Raw genomic sequence first — 25,953 nt, 5'->3', positions numbered from 1 at the left:
TGATACATCTAATGCATCATCTAGATGCTTCTTGTGAGCATCTTTCTCAGCACGAGGGGCATTAGCAGCAGGTGCTTCAGGAATTGGTTGCTCCAGAACATAGAGCTTTCGCTCTTGTTTGAGGACTATCCTCAAATTCCTGTACCAGTCCAGGAAGTTAGTTCCGTTGAGCTTGTCCTTCTCAAGGACAGATCGCAGGGAGAGATTGTTCGCGTTTGACATGGTAATCTACAACATAAAAAATGCAGAAAGTAAATATCATATTCTACTCTATCATTTAATTAGGCCTTTAATTAAATGATGCTCCCACTGAATTATAGAAATTTTATGGAATCGAGTCATGGATGTGGTCAAACCACACTACTCGATTTTTCATTAAATAACTATAATTCATGTGGGACAAGACCCACATCGTACTATGCCTTGAGTTAGCTTTGGCTAAATCGCCCAAGACATAGTATGATCGGTAGGTAACAAATTACCGATTACATCTCTATGCAACTCTTGTTTATAGGGCCAAGATTCACCGTTACAAGAAGACTTGAGTTAGCTTTGGCTAAATCGCCCAAGTCTTAGTGTAAAAGTAGTCTTGTCCTACCTTTCCAATCATATGGAAAAATGCCTATAGTTTTACTCAATCTAATTGAGGTAACTAGTTACACTCAATCTAATTGAGGTTACTCTAACCCAAACTTTGATAGGCGGGACCAAGGTTGTCCCTCCGCACCCTACCAAGATAATATATGCTGCTCTGCTTTGGCAGATTCAACAACATCATATGATCGAGGTAGTGATGGGTATCAAAATTTGGTAGGCATTATCGAGTTGGATCGATTTGATCTAATCTAATCGGCGATTTGTATCTTATACGCATCGAAGGCTTTATTTATATTTATCCTATACTAGCATGCATCACATACACACAAGGCATAAACATAAATAAACTTAATTGTGATTTGTCATGGCCCTACTACGATCTTCTCTAGCCAAAGAGAAGATCGGATGGTCAACCTAAGTCAAGCCGCTTCTCCAAGCGCCTCCTTGTGACCACCTTGTGTTGCCGTCTCCCTCCTCGTAACTCCGTCTCCGAGTGGACTCTCCACCGACTCAATTGTACATTACAAAAGTGAAACTCGAGTTACATTCGAGTCTAAATCTATTTTACAATCAGATTATAAAAAGATAAAGGCACGACTCGCAGGTCGCGTATCACATACAACACCCACAACACAATAAACGGCGCGCAGGCCGTATTATGAATTACAACATAATCATTTCCAAACTTTTTGGGGTTTTTGGGCCATGACTATCACAATCTGATACATAATTCTAAATTATGTATTTTTCATAAATTTCCATAATTTTTCTACTGATTTTTATAATTTTACGAGACGCATCTCCGGAGCGGACCCGCTACGCGTTTTCGGGCGCAATCGCAGGACATAGCCCCTTGCGGGGTTTAGGGGCAGCACCCCTACTCGCGAAATAACCTTCACGAGTGTCCCAACACGATCTTAAGCACCTTCCTACGCTGTCCCAAAAATTTCGGGGCGAGATCTTGCCGATCCGGAGAGTTTTTCTCGGTGGATGAAGCCTACAAGTGTCCGAACACTTGTTGCTTCTCCTCTACGAGAAAAATTCCCATAAAATCATAAAAATTAGAAAAATTACAAAAAAATACAAAAATAAACATGTACACGCTTCGCACGTGGCTCTGATACCACTGTTGGGTTTTTCGAGCCGCAAAAACCGCTTTTTGCGTTGCGGAAACCTCGGAACACCCTTGCCATTGGATCCGTGCGAAGATAAAACATAAAAATGCTCATGTACATGTTTAAATACCTAGATCTACACTAGATCTACGAGATAAGAACGTTACCCTCGATGCGTGCCCTTCGCGTATCCCGCTTATATGTGGATAATATTTTGCTGGCAGCTAATCATAAGAGTTTGCTATATGAGGTGAAATAGTTTCTCTCAAAGAGCTTTGATATGAAGGATATGAGTAATGCATCTTATGTTATTAGCATAAAGATCCATAGAGATAGATCAAGAGGCATTTTAGATTTGTCTCAACAGACCTATATCAATAAAGTTCTAGAGAGGTTTCGAATGAAGGATTGTTCATCAAGTGTAGCACCCATTGTGAAAGGTGATAGATTTAATTTGAATCAGTGTCCTAAAAATGAGCTCGAACAGGAACAGATGAAAACCATTCCATATGCTTCAACTGTTGGAAGCCTTATGTATGTTCAGGTTTGTACTAGGCCTGACATTGCATTTGTTGGAATGCTTGGGAGATATCAGAGTAATCCAGGTGTTGACCACTGGCGGGCTGCAAAGAAGGTTATGAGATACCTTCAAGGAACCAAGGATTACATGATCATGTATAGACAGACTGAGAAGTTGGAAGTCATTGGGTACAGTGACGCGGACTTTGCCGGCTGTATTGATTCACGTAAATCAACATATAGTTACGTGTTTATGTTAGCCGATGGGGTTATGTCATGGAAAAGTGTCAAGCAGACCTTGACTGCTACTTTCACTATGAAGGTTGAGTTCGTCTCTTATTTTGAAGCAACCTCGCATGGTGTATGGTTGAAGAGTTTCATATCTAGCTTAGAGTTGTGGACTCTATTTCCAAGCCTCTGACATTGTATTGTGATAATTCAGCTGCTGTATTTATGGCTAAGAACCATAGAAGTGATAGTCGTAGTAAACATATCGACATTAAGTACTTAGCCAAAAGAGAGCGTGTTAAAGAAAAGAAAGTAGTTATTGAACACATTAGCACTGAATTGATGATCACGGATCCTCTGACTAAGGGCATGCCACCAAAGGGTTTCAAGAATCATGTAGCGCGAATGAGACTTGGTTCCATAATGTAATATTTCTTTAATGAAACTCTTATTCAGTTCAAATATTTCTCTTTTGAGTTGTATACATACTTATTATTTTGAGAAATATCATTATGTTTGGACCACAAATAAACATAGGATTTATTTTAAATTATTTAGAATTGATATTGAGAAGTGTAACATACTGTGATATATACATGGAAGATAATACTCATATTTAGAGGAACTGTCGCCATGATTTATATGTTATTGTCGTATAGGCTGGATATACATAGACCAAGTGAGAGAATGTTGGTTATTTTGACTCTATTGGTCATGGAGCAACCAAGTGGTCCATGTATTTGGAAGTTTCAAAAACCACCACCACACATGACTTCATGTCTTCACCCATGACTCCTATTGGGTTGCAAGGGTGCAAATATAGTCCCACATCAAAAACACATGAAAAAGATCATGTGATTAAAAAGATGGAAAGTATCTTCATTGGATGATGCCTTTTGGAGAGAGCCCAAGAACAAAGCCATGAGGGCTTAGGCCCAAAGTGGACAATATCATATCATTGTGGAGATATATTTTGATTCCATTGGTACTAACAAGTGGTATCAGAGCGAGACCGCTCTTCACCGGACTAACCGTCGAATGAGCTATAATCCAGATCTAACCCTGTAGTTTGAACCTTAAACAAAGGAAGTGGATGCTTTCGTGTCTGAATCAAGAGGACCAGACACCAGGTGAGAAGTCCTAGTAGGTCGGGTGGACCGAAGGGCAAAAAGTCCTAGTTGCGACTAGGTGGGAAGTCCTAGTAGGTCGGGTGGACTGAGGGACAAAAGGTCCTAGTTGCGACTAGGTGGGAAGTCCTAGTAGGTCGGGTGGACCGAGGGGCAAAAAGTTCTAGTTGCGACTAGGTGGGAAGTCCTAGTAGGTCAGGTGGACCGAGGGGCAAAAAGTCTTAGTTGCGGCTAGGTGGGAAGTCCTAGTAGGTCGGGTGGACCGAGGGGCAAAAAGTCCTAGTTGCGGCTAGGTGGGAAGTCCTAGTAGGTCGGGTGGACCGAGGGGCAAAAAATCTTAGTTGCGGGTAGGTGGGAAGTCCTAGTAGGTCGGGTGGGTCGAGGATTCAGATATCAAAAATGACGTTGAGGAGGGCATGTGGTCCTTTGTTTGAGGGGAAGATTGTTGGATTGCAAGGGTGCAAACATAGTCCCACATCTAAAACACATGGAAAAGATCATGGAGTTAAAAGGATGGAAAATATCTCTATTGGATGAGGCGTTTTGGGGAGAGCCCAAGAACAAAGCCATGAGGGCTTAGGCCCAAAGTGGACAATATCATACCATTGTGGAGATATTTTGATTTCATCGGTACTAACAACTCCATGTCTCTTCCAAAAGTACTTGACGATGGTAGAGTTTTTGGAGAGTAATATATATGTTATAAATTTGGTCCCTGGTCTCTGCTCCAAAGGGCTTCTTCGAGAGCGAAATTACACCATCTAATTTTTGTGGAGCAAAGGGCTAGAAGCATCTACGGGCTCGATGGTAAGAGGTAAAAACTTAATCCTTTTCCGCTACATTTGCTTTGCAATTAGATATCTCATGTTGTTCCAGGTTTAACAGTTACCTGTTTGAAAACTTCCCTTCTATTTGTGTTTTGTCATGAAAGTTAGTGATCAGAGTTTTGATTATAGAATGTTAGTATAATAATGATGAAATATTGAGATATAAATAAAAAATTATCAGAGAAAATAATTTAAAAGGTTAAAATCAGATCAGTCATATTATTCGAGTTGGTCGGATTATATGAATTTCGAATTTATAGTTTTAAATAGAGCCCCAAAACAGATCGAGGTGGATGAATTCGAGAATAGATGGACGTCTGTCGGCATTCCAACCTTTCTTCTCCTTTCAGGATCTATCCGAAAAAGAATCCAATATCTCTTGGTCGTGAATATCTGAATAGGATGAATCAGTCTCCGTGAATATTTTTGCTTCGGAACAAAATAATTAGAATCAGGCTCCATCAACCGGAATATATATTATCCGTATGGGGAATCCTCCAATTGAGAAGAGAAAACTTCAATCATTTCGATTTGTTTAAGGGGATAAAAAATAGGTAAGATATATTTAAAAATATTAATCTGAATTATCCATGAATCTCAACGATTAGAATCACAGAATACCAAGAATCTCAATGAAATATTCATTTTTATCAATTTTTCATTCAATTTATTTCAAATAAGTCTGTATCTTGTTTAAACTAATGAATAGATCTTGGGTTATAGTTAAAGCCGCCAATAGAAAATCAAAATAATTAGTTATAGTAAACATGAAAGAGCTAAATTAGATATGTTCCTTTGTTATATTTGCTGATAAAGTACTTACCTAAATTAAAATTTTTAGAAAATATGACAGTAAGTTTTCAATGATTTCCTTGATCAAACTAGAGGGTACCAAAGAACCATGCATAGCACTGAATAAACAGTCGTCGAATACACCATCTACACCTAACATATGAAAAGGGTGCATAAGAATATTATGTTCTGCTTGAAATATAATTATGGAATTGAAAGTACCAAATATTCCTAAAGGCATACCATCAAAAAAAATTCCCTTGACCAATATGATAGATCAAGAAAACAGCAATTGTTGCTGCAACAAGAGTTGAATATGCAACAATAATCCAAGTACACATACCCAATCGAAAACTTAGTTCCCACTTACGACCCATGTAACAAGCTACACAAAGTAAAAAATATAGAACAATTAACTCGTAAAGACCACCATTGTATAACCACTCAGCAACGAATGCTGCTTTCCATATTGGGTAAAAATACAAATCTATAGCTGCGGAAGTAGGGAAGAGTTCGAGTTGGATTTGGATCGAATTTTTTTTATGATATCCTTATTCCAATCTGATCTGAACTCATCTGATTTATCCGAATTGACACTCCTACTTTAGAAATATCATGCCAAGAACAAGGACATCATGAAATTCTTGGATGGTCTGCTCTTTTGTGTACAAATATGTGAATTTTGAAGTGTGAAAAAACTCTTAATTTGCAATTCACATGTGAAGGATTCATGCTCTTTTCATGCTGCAAAGGTTGGAACCGCCAACCTAGCGGCCCCCCATCCCAGGCCCCACCAGTATGAGGGGGAGTTAACCACGGTGAATGCGGGTCCAGTTACGACATGGTGGTTGAAGGAATTTGAACCTAGGCAGATATTGATGTTATCGCAGATGCTGCCAGGGACCTTCGAACCGCCTATCTCAAGCTGCAAGCACCCATGTCGTAACCAGCTGACCCCGCCCGTGGGGGCATTCATGCTCTTTTCATGTGTGTATGAATCTTGGTTTAATTTCTTCCCTAAAATAAGTCATTAAGTAAATTATTTTATTTTATTTTTTTAGAATTAAACATTAGAATTCATATCAAATCAACTATGAAGTTTGATTTCCTACCATTAATTTCATTCGCCCATTGTCCACGGAATCGGCTAAAGACGTAATAGCTAGAAACAAAAATTAAGAGGCAAGAGAGAAGACCAGCCTTCAAAAGCAGAACTTGAAGAGCATGTTGTGGCGGTACTCCTCCCCCGCCGCCACCACCTGCGACGGGAAGTTGGGGTGGTTGACGGCGTCAGGGAACCCCTGCGTCTCCAGGCATAGCGCTGCGTGCTTCTCGTACACCGCCCCGCCCTTCCCCCTCACCCCTGTCAAGAAGTTCCCCGTGTAGAACTGCACCCCCGGCTGGTCCGCCCACACCTCCATCCTCCGCCCCGTCTCCCCCTCGCCCACCACCGCCACCCTCCTCAAGCCCCCGTCGCCCGCCCCATCCACCACGTAGTTGATGTCGTACCCGCCCGGGACGCGGTCGATCCGGGAACCCACCGTCTCCGGCTCCAGAAAGTCGTACGGGGTGCCGCGCACGGGCGCGAGGCGGCCGGTGGGAATGAGGTAGGCGTCGACCGGGGTGATCCGGGAGGCGAAGATTTGGACGGTGTGGGAGAGGATGGTGCCGCGGTTGTGGCCGCGCAGGTTCCAGTACGAGTGCTGCGCCAAGTTCACCGGAGTGGCCTCCGTCAGGGACTTGCCAAGCATCGCCACGCTCAGGTGGTAGTCGCCGGAGATGCTGTACGTCACGTAAACGTCGAGGTCTCCCGGAAACCCTGCAATATTGTCATTGTAACTAAACACACAAAAACTACGTGACAGTTAAATTAACAATTTTTAAAATATTTTCTAATGCTTGACGCTTTATCAAAATTAAATGCCTTAAATATTTCCATTTTACAATATCAAAATATTGTTATTCTAACATATATCTATTTTATTATGGGATATAATCAAAATTCTACATTAAAAATATATAGAAAAGATCTTAAGGTTATAAGATAGAGATATTTATATTAGTATGAGACTTTTTAGAGTAAAGTTCTAAAAATAAAACCATAAAGATGTGGGTTCAAAATGGATAATATTATATCATTTTGGAGATATATGTGGATTTCATCAGATCTAACAGTGGTATCAGAACAGATCTATGTGGGGATCCTCACAAAAAAATGATTGAGGGTAATCCTCACAAAAGAATGATTGAGGGTCGAGGTTCGTTGGAACCATTAGGAGGGGCTCCCAATGGTCCTTTATTTAAGGGATAGATTGTTGAAATACAATCAAAGTCTCACATTTAAAATACATGAAAAAGATCCTGAAATTATAAGATGGAGATATATATATTGGTATGAGACTTTTTGGATAAAATTTAAAAATAAAATCATGAGAACGTGTGACTCTAAAATAGATAATATCATACCGTTTTAGAAATATACGTGGAGCTTCTATCGGATCTAACATTTTATCCATCTAATATACTTACAAATTACTCACTCTCTTGAAATATAATATTAATAAACTATTTTCTAGAAAACATAGCTGATCTGAAATGTTAAATTTAGTAGTAGATATACCTTGTTCTCTGTTAAAACTGTGGTAGTATAATGTGATGGAGGGGAAGTCTCCCCCTACTATGTCCTTCACAGTCCATATAACATGACTGAATCCTCTGTGTCCACCTGAACATTAAATAAATAAAATTTATCTTTTCCACAGACAATAAATATTAACTATAAAAAAATTATCAAACAAAAAAAAAAAAGTTGCAATATGTGTACCATGAAGTGTGTTATTTCCACTGTTTCTAAATAATCTGTACACGGTTCCATTAAGAACAAACTGGCCCCCAGCAATCCTGTTTGCAACTCTTCCAACTAAAGCTCCAAAATAAGCTGAATTATTCTGAAGAACAAAAACAGAAAAAGAAGAAGAAGAAGAAGAAGAAGAAGAAGAAGAAGAGATTTAAGCATTTGAATTCGATCAAAAGAAACAGCTAAAAATAGCTTTTGGGGTGAGGATTAGAGGAACAGAGGGCAAAAATGCCTGTGCATTTCTGAATTCCTTCTTTCATCAAGAAATTCTTAATTGTTTCTAAAGATCAAGGAAATACATAAAAAAAATGTTCAAAATAGCAGGTTCACATGGCACAGTGTGCTGTCTTCTGATTTCTAGATAATATTATAATGTTATATCATTGACTGGATATGCTTCAGCTAAGCATGCTTGAGCAACAAGGAAGGAGAAGAAAATTCTTCTTCTCTATTTCATTTCCTGCATCACTTGTATCCTCATTTAGGTTTAGTAAAACACCTCGAGAAATGAAATCCATTGTTTTAACACAACTTTTGAGATAATCTTTTGTTCCTATGCAAAAAAGCTATAATCAAGAACAGATTCAACTGAAGCAAGAAAGAAATCTTTGTTCTTACAATATATGGACCGAGTCCATCAAAGCCAAGAACAACATCAGCCAGATTTCCTGCAAAGATGGGGGGAAAAGGGAAACTAAAATGAATCTGAAAAAACTTAAGACTAACTCATAATTAATTAAAGATCAAATGGAGAAACGAATCAGATTGCTGGTACCTTTGGAATCAGGAAGGATGACAGAGGTGATGGTGGCGCCCCAGTTGGTGACCTTCACCGAAAAGTTTCCCTTCTTGAGCTCGTAGATGCCGACCCTCTTCCTTGGGGTTGCATTGCAGGTAGAGCTCAGCAGAGCCAAAGCCATGAGGAGGAGGAGGAGGAGGAAGATGAGGGAAAGCTTGGCCATGGGTGGAACAGTGGAGCGGAGACAGAGATAGCGCGATAGATCAGAGATGGAAGAGGAAGTGCCCTTTTGCAGTGAGAGACAGAGAGGAACTGCGTATTATAATTCAGTGGATAGCAAGGGTGAGTGTGGAATTTTGAACTTTTGTGGAGTGAAAATACAAAAAGTTAAAAGTGAGATGAATTTTTGAACTTTTGTGGACAAAAATGAAACTTTTCTTGGAATATTGTTTTTTCTAAGGGAAGTGAAAACGACTTTATAATCTTTCTTATTAATTAGTGTTAGTTTATATTTTTTATAATAATCTAAATATATAGATCCGTACAAACTCAATTAATATTAGAGATGGATGATTTTTTTTTATTTATCTATCAGATAATTTAAAAGTATAAATAATTTCTCGTTCAATAGTACAACTTTATAGGTCCATTTACTTAATTATTTAGTTGAAAGGATGAATCACTAAGAAAATAGACACAAAGTCGAGATGATAAACTTCATAATATATATATTATAGGGGGTCAAATGTGATATTTTTAGGATTGCTAAGAGAAAACAACTATTTATTTAAACCCTCTATTTTGATTCATATTTGATTCCTGAGTTAATTGAATGATTTAGTCAGCCAGTCCAAGTGAAAAAAATTGGTTGATGTTGAGGTTTGTAATATGCACAACTTACAGGGGGCTAAATGTGATGTTTTTTAGCTGGCCGAGAGAAAATGAGTATTAAAACACTCTATTTTGGCATTATTCGGAAATTTTTGTCTTTTTTGGATGCGTTTATCTTTATAACGGTTTGTGGATTGGCTTGGTCAATTGTAGTTTATTCTTTTTGATCCTTCTTTTTCCTACTTATTTTTGTCTTGCACACAAAATCAGGTGCAGTGGTAGTGCTGTCGAATGGAGAGGACGGATTAATCCGTCAAAAATTTCATCTTTGAAATATAATTGAGTTAATTATTAATGAAATAAAATTATTGAAATGGATAAAAATTAAATTTCAACGAAGTCGAAGTAATATCCTTTTTCATCGTGGTCAACTATAACTTTTCGATTTATCTCTTCACATATAATCGTGAGACCGACCATATAAAATGCGGATGATGACAGATTCTACTTTTTATTAAAAAAAAGAAATATTCAATCCAATTCAATTTAAAATGGATTATAAATTAGATATAAATGTATTAAAAAATAAAAAATATAAAAATTTAAAGTTGAATTATGAATTATGATCAAATCTACAAACTCATTAAATTTTTTATTTTTATTTTAATTTTTTTAAAATTCAATTCGTCGATCAATTCAAATCCACAAACGCATTCAATTTTCTATTTTAATTTAATTTTTTTTTAAAAAAATTCTCAATCCCTTGATTAATTCAAACCCAGGGCCCACCCCCACCTACATAGGTCAATAGGTCATAAGTCTAGATGGGTGTTGAGATCCGTTTATTAATAAAATTTTAATTTAATCTATTTAAATTATTTGACAAGATAAATTAATTTAACTAGTCTAAATTAAATTGGTGGCTCTGAGTAAATGGATGCCAATAACAATGTTTGAAATTTAACAACATTATTATTTTTATTTTGTACAAAAATTGATTCGTGCTCTTTTAATTTTTATCCTCTTATTTAAAAAATAATAATATATTTGGTAATAAATAACATTGCCTTGGACTCTTGCTGCCAGAGTTTGGAGAATTTTGTGTCTTGGAGGCAGCGGATCGTGCTCCGAATCCACCAACACCCGATCCGACACGATTCCGGATCCAACTCGATCCGATAAACCCAAACCCGTTAACAAGTCTCCACTGCGTGCGGCTACAAGTTTAGATCTCGTTGGCCGCTGCGGTGGCGCAGATCGGGGAGTGGCAGCGAGATCGCCGGCGATGCAATTCTTCAGCGGCTCCTCGGTGGTTGACGTTAGCCCGTCCCCGACGGCGCCTCCCGGGACGGCCACTGGCCACGCCGGGAACAACGCCAACATGCTCTACATCTTCAACCGCAACGGCATCTGCCTTCTCTACCGCGAGTGGCACCGCCCCCTCCGCACCCTCGATGCCAGCCAGGACCAGAAGCTCATGTTCGGACTCCTATTCTCCCTCCGATCCTTCACTGCCAAGATGGATCCGGTCAGGTGCGCGTTTGACTCGACCATTTTCATCCCTTGCGCTCGATTGTAGCATTGAATCCCTTTGTTTCGGCAGCGCGGATAAGGGCAATCTCGGGGTGCCATTGCTTCCGGGCCAAGGTTGTTCCTTTTACAGTTTTCGGACCAATACGTATAAACTGAGCTTCATGGAAAGCCCGTCCGGGATAAAGGTTAGTTAGATGTTTCTTCCCCATTTTCCCTTCTCTATAATCTTTAAATCTTTTGGACCTTTTGCATACCTTTGTGCTCGTACTATACCTAGACATATAAAAGTATATCTCCGTAAACTTAAAGAATTTTAATTAGGTTTTCAGTAGGCAGATGATTTGATTAACTGAACATATCTCTACTTAGGTAGAGTTTGAGCTATTATGGCTAAGAATCATGTAATGTTTATAATAACATTTAGTAGAAACGTTTATTTTTTAGGATTGATTTATTAGGAAGTATGTCGGGTATGAAAAAAGAACTACTGCAGTGCATCACTAAAATTTTGCATGTGAGCGACAGCAACACAGAATCAGACATCCAACGGCCTCATACAGGCAAGGACTAGAGAAATGATCCAGCTGCACATAATTTTCTGTTTGGTTAAGCCTAACAAGATATAAGTTGACTTGTAGATTAAGTTCTAAGAACATGCTGCATTGTACATTCTAAATCCTTTTAATAATGATGTTTGAGAATAAGAAAAGAAACAAAAAGATGATTTTTATTTGACATCAGAACTTGTTAAGTTTCAAACAAATTTGTGATTATGTAGCACCCTGATTTGGCTTCATCTGAAGATTTATGGTTAATGAAAATGATATATATGAACCAATCATAACTTTATCTTAAGCATTCCAAATGCATGGTTCTATCAAGTTAATATATTACTTGTTTCATTTGGGTGGATGATTATAATTGGTATAGGTGTTAACCTAATGTTAGCCATAGTGAGGGATCTGGAAAGAGTTGTCTGTGTGATAGTGGACCCAACACTGGGCTCGATCAAGGGTGATCCTAGGCTATCTGTTGGACTATGAAAATGTCCAGCCTTAAGTTGATGGTGGTTTTGACCTTCTAGTTTAGTCTCACATATGTGAGAGTTGTAGGCTAATGAAAGGGATTCATGTTGGATCAATCGTTGGTGGTAACAAATTAATATATTGATTCTCTCATTTTTAGATGATTCATTGCAGTATAAGTTGCTATTTCATTTGTTTGTGCTCTTTTGTATTGTCTAGGAAGGTATTATATACAAATTAGTCAATTCTCACAATGCATTATAATTTGGAATTTTCAAGATCTAATTGTTCTAATCTGGTACTGAGAAGGCATGCTTTTTAAGATCTTCAGCTAAGATGGCACTTTGATAGTAATTGGAATGTGAAGTTTGACCAAATTTAAGCTTTGCTGGATCCAAATAGTAGTTACTGGTGATTTATTGTTGTGTTTAGACTCATGCATTTTACTAATGCCCTTATTCATGGAAGTGTTTAAATATGTTGCAGAAATCATTGGCATAGCCATCATTCAATTTATCTATATTTTGTGTTACCATACCATACACCGACATATAGGTTTCTTCTTTTAAACTTGCAAGTATAGATCAGCTATGCTTGGAATTTAATCTCACAAGAGTCTGACTGGAGCTTACAGGTCTGTGTATCCAGGAAACCTTATAATTCTTAAATATTTGATAGTTTGCCAAAAGGAAATTGGCCTAGATCCAGTATCTGGATCAGCTTTATTTATCCACAGAATATGGGTCCCTGAACAAAGAAAGTGTGTAGTGTAGATCAAATTATGAAATGTTGGCATCTCATGGGAACTTTTTTTGCCATTCATTTTTAGTATTTTTGAATTGAAAATCGGAAGACAGCATACATCTTTAACTGGCCTCCTACTTCAAAGCTTTACAGGGAATGGCAATCTTGATATGTTTTCTGAAAGCATCCAGGATATATATACCCATTTTGACTTGAGAACTATCATTAGATCATAAATGTATATTTATCTCTTTGAAATAACTTTAAAATAGTATTGAAATTTAAATTTCTGTTGTGGCTCTGATCTTGATGCAGCTTATTCTAATTACACACCCAAAGACCGGTGATCATAGAGACTCTCTGAAGCATATTTACAACCTTTATGTGGAGTATGTTGTAAAGAATCCCCTATATGTCACTGGGACTCCAATCAAGTACGTCTCAGTTCACGTTTTCAATGTCTACTTTTTATATCTGTTGTATGTGCATGCATACCAACATATGAAGCCCATAGTTGTCATCCGCTCAATTATTAACATCATAATTAAGGCTTCAGTTTGCTATTTGGCTATGCAAAATGCACAAACTTTTAATCACTCTGATTTTTTATTTTTTTTTTTGGAAATTGCTCACAAGAGATGTTAACTACTAGGCAAGAACATGCTCACAAATTTTGCCAGATAATGTTTCCATGTTACATCTACAAAAATGAACACATAACAAGTTCTTACATCCTCCTGCCTTTGGAGCTTTGTTAGTCTTTGCTACTACAAATTCAAATAATGTGATATTGAAATTTTGGAAGGATGATTCCCATCTGTATAATTCTCAATTAGAATTTTTTATTATTCATGATATTTGTGGGATAAAAGAATGCCTAGAGCAGCATATTCTGGTTATTATTGGTTTCGATTTCCCATAAGAGATGTTAACTCCTAGGCAAGACATGCTCACAAATTTTGCTGGATAGTGTTTCCACATGTTATACTTATATCTACAAAAATGAATATACAACACATACAAGTTCTTACATCCTCCTGCCCGTGCAGCTTTTTTAGTCTTTATACTTGAGCTCAAGGTAATAGCAAATTCAAAAAGTTGACTTTAAAATTTTGGAAAGATGATTCCCATCTGTATAATTCTCAATTACAACTTTAGGGAATCAGGTGCTTACAAATATCTTTACCAACTAAGCTAGCTGATACCTTCTATATCACCATTTTTTTGTTGATCATCATTGCTATGAGTCTATACCCAGTCAAGATTCCATGATCTCATGTAGTTAAACAGATGTCATTGGGCCTTTCTGCAATTCGCTAGGACATGAACTCTTTCACATCTGTTTGAAGCATCAGCAGACATTCATTTCATGGGAGTTTAATGCACGAGTTGACTGACACAACCACTCTCTAGTAGTCCTATACAATACTATATAGTCACATGCCTTCTGCCTTTTGTGGAGGCATTAACACAGATTCTATTGTTTCTTTGGAGAACATGCACATTCTCAGCAGTCTTATCTTGACTCATGCAATGAACTCACATCAATTGCTTACTGTTTTACTAGCATGCTATTGGAAATTTATGTTGGCATCTTGTATGACGCCCAATCTAAGTTCACATTCTTCTTCCTCAGGTCAAACTGCATTGACCTCCTCTAAAATGCTGACTTTCTCATGTTCTAGAACCTCACCAAATCAGCAATATCAATCCACATCTTTTCTGCTTGCTTAACAACAGTATAACGCAGATGAATCAATCCATAGGAATTGTTGCTATAGGCAACGATCAATGCTATCAGACCTACAGTTAGTTGTTTATTTAAACTATTCTGAATCCTGTTTCATACATATATCAACCTGTTGTTGATTTCCCTCCGTAAAATTACTAAATACTAAAGTTTCTCAAGGCTAATTGCTTCTCTCTACTTATAGGTCTGAACTCTTCACTACCAACCTCGACCAGTATGTGAAAACATTGATCTAGCTTGCTGTGGCCATTTGGAGCATAGATTGGATACAAACTTGTGGAAGTGACACAGACAAGCTTTTTCACGTTAATTAATGTTGCATAATACAAATTCATACTTGTTCTTCTTCAAAGTGGCATGGGATTAGATGATTTAGACATCAGACTCAGATTGTGTCATCATCTTTTTTGCTTCTAAATTACTTGTTAGTTTTTGCTTGTGCAGAGTTGGTGGAATACATTATCTCATTGTGCCTTATTGAGATTTGTCAAACGTAGCAGGTTTTAGGTTTTGATAATTCATTTTTTCAAGTGAAATGAATCACTTTCATTTCATCTGGTAGCTCATTAAGCCCTAATTAATAAATCTTTTAGCTAGCACAGACTTTCTAATTGAAGTGGTTGCATCCGAATCACTTTTGTTTTGTCTGGATCTTGTCCGGAAGCTGTTCTTTGAATTAGCTTGTGATAGGGTTCGTGTTTTTTTTTTCCTTAAAAAAAAACTCGATGCCCTAGGTGAAGTACTAGTGGATATTTGAATTGGGTGTGTAAATTTGTAATTTTCATTGTGTGAATTGTTCTGCAAATCAGCTTGTAATAAGTTTTTGATAGATTCGCAATGTTCTAAGGTTTGTATCTAATGAAGCTTCTTTCTCATTTCTCTCCTCTCCTCTCTTCTATTAGTTATTTTCCCTTTCTCTATTTTCTTTTAAAAAAAAGAAAATAAAATAAAATTAGAGAAGACAAATTTACACGCACATGTATGCCCAATGGTGCCATAGTAGGACATTCAGGTTGTCACTCAGACACTTGTGGTTTGATTCTCAGCTAATGGGGAGCGCAATCAAAGGATGCTGGGCATCTGGGCTGACACTACGTGCACTTTCCAATTTACTCTGGTGGCTGGTGGGAAACTTTCATGAGGCCGGATCGGTCATCCCCAGAGATAGTCAATGAGGCTAACTGGGATTTATCGTTTTCTAATGTTTTGTGTAACAAGAAACGAGGAAGAGTAAATAAAGAGAAAGAGTCCTTATTTAGGATAGAGCGAGTTAAGGAGGATAAGGCGAGAGAGGGTAAATTTTATCTTTTCATATTCATGAATCGTTAGGATTTTTTATATTTCGATTTGGAAAGTAAGAAAGAGAAAGGAAAAAATCAAAAATATTTTATTTTAATTTTATCTCTATTTTAAAATATTAATTTTTAAATTAACTCATTTATTTAAATATCTCATTTTTGTGTCGTCATTTTTCACAACACGTGTGTTGTCGTCGTTTAGTGTCTAACCGTTCGCACTCTACGACCATGACATCGACGTCGATATCGATGTCGACATCGATTCTCATTGTAAATCTTTTCGACAACAATACTCAAAAAGATATAAACAGATAATTCTAATCTACTTCTTCTTTTCTTCCTCCAACGACAGAGATTTATTTAAAGAGTAGACATTGTCTATCTTAAAACCTTCTAATCTCAATTTTTACATATAATATTGATAGAATTTTATAATTTTCTATCCGTCCTCTCCCTACATTGTTTTTTTTAAAGTAATATTTTTTATAATTTTACTCTTTTTTTCCATGAAATGATTCTTTCTTCATCCTAGTCAAACAGAATGTCATCCTTCTCTCATTCTAGTGAAACAGAATGTCATCCCAGTCAAACAGAATAGAGAGTTTTATAAAACACATTTATTATAAAAATTATATAATTTAGCAAATTTTTATATTGTTATTTGTTTTGTGCAGGAAAAAGCTAAATTATCCTCATACTCAACTTTATATATTTTTTATTTTTATTTGTTTTCCACTAAAGAAGTCGAAGAAACTGTCGCTATTAATTCTGAAGGTTAGTTCGGATGGATGCCATGGATTCGAATCAAATTAAAATAAAATATTATTAAAAAAATTATAATTTAATTTTTAATTCAAATAATTTTTTTAAAAAATTAATATTGTATTATTATCATATTAATATCAAATAAAATATTTTAATTTTTAATATAAAATTTAATTTAATTTTAAAAAATATCTTAAATTTTAAATCTAAATTAATTCGAACCTAATCAAAATTTAATTCAATCAAAAAAAAAATCTGAATTTAAAAATTCTCAATCCTAATCTTTATTTTTTTTATTAGATCGAAACGGATTGACATTTTTGACACCCTAATTTCTCCCCTAATTTCTCCAACAGAAATAGCCCCAAAAAATAAATTAAATAAAAAAACAAACAAACAAACCTGCGGTGCCCTTAAAAACCCTAGCTTGCAATCCGAGCCATCTCGAGTCCGCCGCCGCCGCACACCAAAGCCTTCCGCCATGAAGAACGGCACCGGCGAGAAGAAAAGGAAGAACTCTGCCTTCGAAGCCGTCACCAAGAAGAAGAATACGAAGGAGGAGGAGCAACGGCTTCCGGCGTCGCCTTCGATGCCTCCGACGGGCAAACAGAGGAAGAACGGCAACGCGAACAAACGCACCACCGATTCCCGGTTCGCGTCGGTGCACTACGACCCCCGGTTCCAGCGCATGCCGAAGCGCGAATCGAAGGTCGTAATTGACTCCCGATTCACCCATATGTTCTCGGATAAGAAATTCGAGGCTTCTGATGCTCCCGTCGACAAGAGAGGGAAGCGTAAGAAGACATCTGTGAATCCTCTTCTCCATTACTATCTCAATCAGGAGGAGGATGGGGAGCAGCCGAAGCAGCGGGAACCTGTGAAGGAAGGTAGTGACGATATCGATTCAGAGACAGATGTTTCAGGGGAGCAGGCAATTAAGAGTCGTGATGATGATGATGGAGAAGAATTGAATCGTTCTGATTTTAGTAGCCATGAGGATAGTTCGTCAGAAGATGAAGACACTGAAGACGATGATGTTAGTATTATTTTAATTTTCCCCATTTTTGTTCTGTAGGACTCACAATTCAAGTATGTTCTATTTTTTATCTCAATTTATTTAGTATAATTATTTAATATTTGTTACCTTTCTTTATTAATGTTTCTAAATATGTGATTTTAGATGGTCATTCTAAATTCACATTCTAACTATTGCTACACGAAATTTTCTGTCAGTGTTTCATTTGGAAGGATTACTTGTATCACACTTTTATATTGTTAGCAAAACACAGTGAGATATATTAGTTTATCAGTAGTCTAACTATGATTTATCTTTTTATTTTACAGCGCTCAGTGAATAGTGACATTTGGAAGTATCTATTGTCTAGTCATGAGGATACACCTATAATCGACAACGAAACTAATAGACTCGCTGTTGTAAATATGGATTGGGATCATATTAAGGTACGTTATGGAACTTCAATTGATATATCTTGTTGCTTTTTAGTATGCATTTGTTTTTCTACATCATGGTAGCCTGTTAGTTGTATAAAGGGCTTATTTTGTGGCTTAAGATAATGTCATATGAAATATGGTACTTATTTTGCTCATTTGTACTCATTATTTTGTTAGTTTTAGAAATTATAATCAAAAGGATTTGACATTGTATACCGATTTCCCAGTAATAAATAAGATATGCTCTGCGATAAAGTATTTAGCGTGTTTGGTGGAACTTGAACAACTTTTGATGCATTATAAATTAAATTCAAATCCATATGGACAATTAGGGAACTCTGTTTTTTGCCTTACAATATTTTGTGAACTGTTAAGGAAAGATGTGTATCCATATGTGCTCAGTAGAGAGTTTTTTTCAACACTCTAGTCCACTTTTTCATCCTCTTATATTTAGCCTTTCCATTGATCTTTCTATTACAGTTTGTTTTTCTCCTAGTTAATACCTAACTCTTGTACTTAAAAAAATTAACATGTTTACTTTTGTTCTTTTAGTCATCTTTAACTTAGCTAGTAAAGATTGTCTTAAAATTTTCTTATTTAATCTTGATGTATGTTTGCTAAGTATTTTATATTTATTGTAAAACATAACTGAAATTTTCTCCATTAATATATAGGCTATTGATCTATATGTCGTCATGAGCTCTTGTCTCCCAAAGGGTGGGCAAGTTTTGTCAGTGTCTATCTATCCATCTGAATTTGGGCTGAAGTGCATGGAAATTGAAGCAGTTAGTGGACCTTTTGCTCTAATTGACAGTGGTAATTCAGATGAGGATGATTCTGATATTGACAATGAAAAACTGCGTACCTATGAGTTGAACAAGCTAAGGTGAATTTAGTGAAGCATGTCTTATTTCATGCTTTTATGTTCTCTAATACTGTTCGAACTTTCATAATTTCTTTTGCTATTTTCCTAAATGCCATATGATCTCTTATTGTCACGAATACATATCTTCTTATTATCTGTACAGTATTAGCAATCAGATGTGGATTACCAAAATACCTGCATTTTTTTCATTTTGGTTGCACTTGGATTAGGCAGAATATTTATTTAAACTCATCATCATCAAGACATCTTTATCCCAATCATTTGAGGTTGGGTACGTGAATCTTATCTCTTTTTTTTTCCATGTCGTGGTATGCTTGGCAAGCAATATTTAAATTTATTAAACAATTTTTTTATTTTATTGACTTGTGTTTTCCGCGGCCACTTTCTACCCCTCATAATTTCCAGTCCAACAGCCTCAACTCTTTTAATTTTTGTTTTTTTTAACACATCCATACCATCTCATCTTATTTTCTGTTTTTTTAATTGAAGTTACACCTAATTGCTCTTGAATATTAGTTTTTAAAAAAATTATCCTTTCTAGTAACTCCACATATCAATCTTAGCATTCTCATTGTGCTATGTAGTTGTTTTACGTGATGATCATAACAATCTGACTCTCTCATCCATAACTATAGAATATTTTTTGATACTGTTATATGATTTTTGCAATTTTGTATTGTTGATAGTGAAGCCTTGTGGATAATATCTTCAGATATTTTTCTACCGGGGTTGCTATTTTTATTGCAATGATATTACAACTATATTTTATTAAATGATTCTGATTTTTTTTTGTTTTAGTCCATTTCATGTGGATAATATATCATCTGAAGTTTTTGTATTGCTTTGCTTTTTTCCTTTCAATGGCATTGCAGGTACTATTATGCTGTGGTGATTCTTGATTCTATTGCTACCGCTAGTCATATTTATACTACTCTGGATGGTACTGAGTTTCTAGAAAGTTCTAATGTGTTTGATCTGCGCTTCATTCCTGATTCGATGGATTTTAAGCATCCTCCTCGAGATGTAGCCAAAGAGGTACTTGTTTTTCTTGAGATGGATTTTAAGTTTTTTGCTCTCTTAACTAGCATTAACTGTGACAAAATCAGTCAGTGAACTAAACAGACTTCTCAAGCTCTTTCTTTGTTTTCTCCAAGTGACAACAAAAACAAAATAAAGAAGGAAAAAACTTACACCATCATAATAGAAGTGCTTTTACTATTGTGGCCGTTGAAATTTTCATGTTGCTCGATAACTGATTAACAGTATCTAGATATCGTGCAATTTATTCAACATGGTATTTGGCTATTTGCTATGTGCTTCTCTGTCACATCAGCTTTCAATGAGGAATTAATCTTAGATACAAAAACAACTAACACATTCAAGTTAGTATTAATTATTTGACGAACTCAGCATGTCACATTCGTAATTACTTTCTATCTGTAGTCAGTCTATCATGTAAAAAAGTACTGGAGCAATTTTTTTTTTCTATGTAGCAGTTCAAGAAGAGAAACTACTGTTCTTGTAAATTTATCATGATAAAATTAAGGTAATTACAAGATTACTAAGGCACTGATAATCCTAATATACTTTTCACAATAATTAAGGCAATGATAATGCTAGTAAACTTCTCACGATAAAATCTTACTTTGGTTTGAATATTTTTGACTATGTTTAGGTTATTTATTTCAGACTAAGTTGGTTAATGTTCTTGCTATATTGTTTAGGCATCGGCAGGCTACAAGGGGCCAGATTTCCAAACTCGCGCTTTGCAACACAGTAAAGTCAAACTAACCTGGGAAGAGGACAAACCAGAGCGTAAAAAATTATTAAGAGGAAAATTCAATCCAGATCAGGTTGGTCATCTTGGCTAAGATCAATTCAGCTACATTTCCATACTGTTAAATATTCTCTTAAACAGAATTCAGGTAGAAAACTTGTAGCTTGGAATTGACTTCTTTCAAATTATGCCACTATTATGATAATAACTTGATCAGTTTATGGCAATGTTTTTTAACATTTGGTTATCTTTTGGTTTTCTGTTTTTTTTATGTTCAACTTTGACAATCCGTTCTCTTAAGCAGTTACATATCCATTATTCTTGATGATTGTTCTTCCTTTGTCAATGCATTTCTCTCGGTGACTTTGGTGAGGACTACTTTATCTCTCTAGGGAGTGAATACATAACAATGTTCATTAATCTTCTCATTATCACTCTTGGGCCTTGGGGCTTATTTCGTTTAAAGGGAGAAGTCAATCTCTCAATCAGAGCGAGAGTTTATAGGAGAAGGATAGATTGTCTACCTCTTGATTCCTTTAACAAATAAAAAAGAAATCTTTTGGAAAAACTTTAAACCTATCGTTTATGACTCATCTATCCAAAATCAGAGTGAAAGCTAACTAATTACCTTGATGAATTAATAATTGAAGGTTCAATTTGACTTTGAGAATGTTGAATTCAGTGTTTGACTAAAGTTGCATTACTTGAGGTAATCATCGTTTCATTGACGACTGTGCAAGGAGTTCTTGTTGATCATGCTTGACATTGTGGATTGCCATAAATCTTTTCCGTCAGAATATTTGATGAAATAGCTGGAGCTATTATTGTAGTGGATAAGCTTGTGGAATTTACGCACATGGATGATAGCTTTAAAGAACTCAGAGTTAACCTCAATCCTTGTCATCCTGAGACTTACTTGCTTAGGAACAAGAATAAGCCTTGATTTTTTATTTTTATTTTTTGCATTGCCTATTGTGGTTGTGTTGTTATCTTATCTTAGCATGTACATGTGATGTTTTTTAAAATTTTTCTTTGGTTTAGTTTTCAGTCAGTTCATTAATATTGATCTTTTTAAAAAATTTCTTGTAGCTTGATGAGTTGAATGAGTATTTAGCTTCCAGTGAAGACAGTGATAATGAAAATGACAGTATAGGTGAAGAAAATGATCATTTAGTAGAGTCGCCTACTAGCAAATTGGAAAAACGGAAGCGACTTCATGAACAGAGAGCTGCTCTTCTAATGTCTGGAGATGCTTCCGACGAAGAGCAGAGCAATGATGAGGTTATGGAGATCACCTTCAATACAGATCTTGAGGACCTTAGTAAGAGGATACTCGAGAAGAAGGATAGAAGATCAGAAACAGTTTGGGAAGCAGTTCTCAAAAAGAGATGCGAGAAAAGAAAGGCTAGGAGGAACCGATCCAAGCACTCTGAGGACGATAGCAGTGATTATGACGCCGAAGAGGACGCACCTGACATGAATGATGATTTCTTCATGGAAGAACCCAATGATTCTGAAACCATCAAGACCAGCAAGAAAAAGACCAAGGCTGAGTCTCAGAAAAGAGGCAGACATGACAAGGTGGTGGATGATCAAGAATCTTTGCGAGATATCAAAAAGGAACAAGAAGCAAGCATAGCTGAGCTGGAGCTGCTGCTGGCGGATGATCAAGGATCTACCAGAGGTCCTAAGGGATATAACATGAAGCGCGCAAAGGTTAAAGGCAAGAAAGGAAACGAAGTGGCCCTCGAAGACAAAATTCCTGATATTGATGTTAGCAAAGACCCGAGATTCTCAGCTCTGGCCACGTCTCATCTGTATGCCTTGGACCCAACAGATCCGGAGTACAAAAGGTTAGTAGGTTACTACACCATTGTCATGGTTTCAGATAGTATTGTCATAATTTTGTTACTATTTAGTTTGATATGTGGAAGAATGTGCCCTTACCCAGTTCCGTTTCGGTTTTACAGAAGTGCTACCTTTCTTAAGCAAAAAGTTCGAAAGCAGAAGGGTGCAGTGAGCACGGACACCCAACAAGATAATAACGTCGTCGAACCAGATGTTAGGCCTACTGTTTCAATACCTGATGAAAAGGATGAGCTTTTATCGACCATACGATCACTTAAAAGAAATGTTGGTACCTTGCGAGAACAATCCAAGAAAAGATGATTTTGTTTTGTTCTGTTCTTTTTTTGAAAATGTGGGCTGTTAAATCATTTTTAAGTTAGATGAGGAACTATATTGATTTTGGTACACCATTGTTTTTTTGATTATGAAATAGATATCGATGTCATGGAGAAGCTAAGTAAATTATTGCTAAAACATTTAATTTTCTTTTACCCATGGGATCAATTGTGATACTCTGTGGTGCCTAGAGTTATTTGGTAATTGATTGTGATATCGTCTATATGATTTTAGAGTTGGTTATTAGCGATATCGTCTATTGAATGTTTGGATACTCGATATCTCTCTTCGGATTAAAATCGAGGTGTAATGTGTATTCTCTTTTTTCCGATTCTGATTTGATTATTAAATAAATTGAAAAATAGATTTTTTTATATCAATATTTTCCTTGTAGTGATCACAATATGATCCGTTGTAGAAAGAGTTCTCAAAGAGATTCTTACTGACATTTATTTGACATTATTATTTTGATATTTCATTTTGAATTTGTTGTAAAATAAAGTATAATAAATTACTTTGATCATTCTTCATTCCACATTAAATGTAAGGTTTCCAAATTATAATAAGATATTTTGATATGTACTTCTAATTAGCTAACTTTAATTTTAATCTAAATAAATTCATGAAAAAAAAAATTAAAAGTTTAAAATGATATATATATATACAATATCAACTTTATAACGAAAGGTACTAAAAAAAAAACTAATGATATATGAATTAGCTACCTTTAATTTTATCTAAAGGTATGATATATATTAAAATTTTTACTCTAATGAACAATGAATGCTATTTTAATCTATGAATGATATAAATACTGTGCATTCCACATTTTTAGCCAGCCACGTGGACGATGGATGAGATGTCGCTCACGGGTGCGTAGGAAACTGGGGTGCAGGCTAACATATTCGATATGCACTATATCAATGTTAAATCGAAGTTTTCTTAAAGTTCATAATTCAGAAAACTAGAAGGATCTTGAAATTCATGATTCTCATATATATACGAAAGATTAACGACATACCTTGATCCATGAGAAAGGAAACAACGACGGCAGAAGAAATTTCTACAAGTCCCAATCTATCTCTTCCCTTATCTTTCTTCTTCACACCTTCTGATGGCTACGGTGAAAAAACCTTCTCGGGAGAGACAGAACCCAAGTACGTAAATAGCCAACTCCCATCAAGTCGGCTACGTGCAATTATGGGAGGTTAAAATAACTCCCCACAATCCCATACATAATGACCAATAAGCCCCTTAATTAATTAATATATCATATGAGTCATATTATAAAATAATAAATAATTATTATTTTCTAACATTCTCCCACTTGACTCATGTGATATTGTGTCACTTAATAATCATAATGCGCATGAATAGACTTTACATATATTGGTTCCATCATTAACGTGATCAAGGATAGGAAACTAATAAGAGTCATGGCGGTTATATGTTATTGTAACAACATATTCCCTTCCATGTACTACTATATTAGTCTTCTCCTCACACGAATTTAGAATGGGAAGTCCATAACGGGTTCAAACATAATGTCTTTATCAAAGACAAAATCTGTTTTCAACATCATCATTTGCATGCATACACATAAGATAGAAAACAGAAAATTCAGAAACTTATACATTAATGAGCTCAGAGTGTCAAACAACATTACTGTTTAACATTCACTAGTAGACATAATGCCCATACTCTCAACATGACCAGAAAATATTTTGGGCGGCAACCCTTTTGTTAAAGGGTCAGCTATCATAAGATTTGTGCTAATATGTTCTATTAACACTCTATGTTTCTGAACTTCTTCTTTAACGGCAAAGTATTTCAATTCCATATGTTTAGCACCTTTAGAATACTTGTCGTTTTTAGAAAAGAAGACAGCTGCGGAATTATCACAATAAATTTTCAGCGGCTTGGCAATACTGTCGACAATTCCAAGTCCTGAAATAAAGTTCCGCAACCAATTAGCCTGAACCGTGGCCTCAAAGCATGCCACAAATTCAGCTTCCATGGTAGATGCAGCAATGACTGATTGCTTTGCACTCTTCCATGATATCGCTCCTCCAGCTAAAAGATACAAATAGCCAAATGTAGACTTTCTTGTATCTACACAACCAGCAAAGTCTGAATCTGAATATCCAATCACCTCAAGATGATCAGATCTTCTATAAGTAAGCATGTGATTCTTTGTCCCTTGCAAGTATCTTAAGACTTTCTTTGCAGCTTTCCAATGATCTAATCCTGGATTACTCTGGTATCTACCAAGCATACCAACTGCAAAGCTAATATCTGGCCTTGTGCATGTTTGAGCATACATCAAACTCCCAACAACAGATGCATAAGGAATCATTTCCATCTGTTTTCGTTCCAAATCATTCTGTGGACATTGCATGAGACTAAATTTATCTCCCTTTTGTATTGGAACAGGAGATGCTGAACATTTATCCATTCTGAATCTCTCTAAAACTTTATTAATATATGTTTTCTGAGACAAACCTAACAATCCTTGTGACCTATCTCGGAATATTTCTATTCCAATCACATAGCTTGCCTCACCCATATCCTTCATTTCAAAGTTGTTAGAGAGAAACTTCTTAGTCTCACTTAATAGACCAAGATCATTAGTTGCTAACAAGATGTCATCAACATACAGAATTAAAAACATAAACTTTGCTCCCACTAACCTTCAGATATATACACCGATCAACAGTGTTTTCCTTAAATCCAAAGGACATAATTGTATCATTGAATTTAAGATACCATTGTCTGGAAGCTTGTTTAAGTCCGTATATTGATTTCTTAAGTTTGCACACCATGTGTTCCTTTCCTTCTTCTATAAACCCTGTTGGTTGGTCCATATAAACATCTTCCTCTAAATTTCCATTTAGAAAGGCAGTTTTC

General features: G+C 36.0%; 4 protein-coding genes across 4 annotated transcripts; 3 read left to right on the top strand and 1 right to left on the bottom strand.

Annotated features, from left to right (window-relative positions):
* The first annotated feature begins 2,001 nt into the window (after positions 1–2,001).
* On the top strand, positions 2,002–2,888 carry LOC141821668 (secreted RxLR effector protein 161-like). Its single transcript, XM_074709029.1, has 2 exons — positions 2,002–2,590; positions 2,674–2,888. Exons 1-2 carry the CDS (start codon positions 2,002–2,004, stop codon positions 2,886–2,888), a joined length of 804 nt encoding a protein of 267 aa, XP_074565130.1.
* Positions 2,889–6,346: 3,458 nt separating this feature from the next.
* On the bottom strand, positions 6,347–9,024 carry LOC141821966 (uncharacterized). Its single transcript, XM_074709365.1, has 5 exons — positions 8,838–9,024; positions 8,681–8,730; positions 8,030–8,153; positions 7,826–7,930; positions 6,347–7,024 (listed from the first exon to the last, which is right to left on the bottom strand). Exons 1-5 carry the CDS (start codon positions 9,022–9,024, stop codon positions 6,408–6,410), a joined length of 1,083 nt encoding a protein of 360 aa, XP_074565466.1. The 3' UTR covers positions 6,347–6,407.
* Positions 9,025–10,872: 1,848 nt separating this feature from the next.
* On the top strand, positions 10,873–15,127 carry LOC141820539 (uncharacterized). Its single transcript, XM_074707867.1, has 4 exons — positions 10,873–11,165; positions 11,236–11,350; positions 13,250–13,368; positions 14,869–15,127. The coding sequence occupies exons 1-4, from the start codon at positions 10,918–10,920 to the stop codon at positions 14,918–14,920; spliced, it is 534 nt and encodes a 177-aa protein (XP_074563968.1). The 5' UTR covers positions 10,873–10,917; the 3' UTR covers positions 14,921–15,127.
* A 2,037-nt stretch (positions 15,128–17,164) lies between these two features.
* LOC141822464 (pre-rRNA-processing protein esf1) lies at positions 17,165–23,201 on the top strand. The gene is made up of 7 exons (XM_074709915.1): positions 17,165–17,783; positions 18,092–18,208; positions 18,874–19,085; positions 19,958–20,120; positions 20,810–20,938; positions 21,952–22,715; positions 22,833–23,201. Exons 1-7 carry the CDS (start codon positions 17,229–17,231, stop codon positions 23,029–23,031), a joined length of 2,139 nt encoding a protein of 712 aa, XP_074566016.1. The 5' UTR covers positions 17,165–17,228; the 3' UTR covers positions 23,032–23,201.
* The last annotated feature ends 2,752 nt before the right edge of the window (positions 23,202–25,953 follow it).

The sequence above is a fragment of the Curcuma longa genome, chromosome 2 (genome assembly GCF_044706935.1).
Source record: "Curcuma longa cultivar G26 ecotype Majalengka, Jawa Barat chromosome 2, ITB_CL_G26_1.1, whole genome shotgun sequence".
Classification (NCBI taxonomy): Eukaryota; Viridiplantae; Streptophyta; class Magnoliopsida; order Zingiberales; family Zingiberaceae; genus Curcuma; species Curcuma longa.
Note: the sequence above shows the minus strand (reverse complement) of the source record. Positions and strands in the feature narration are given on the sequence as shown.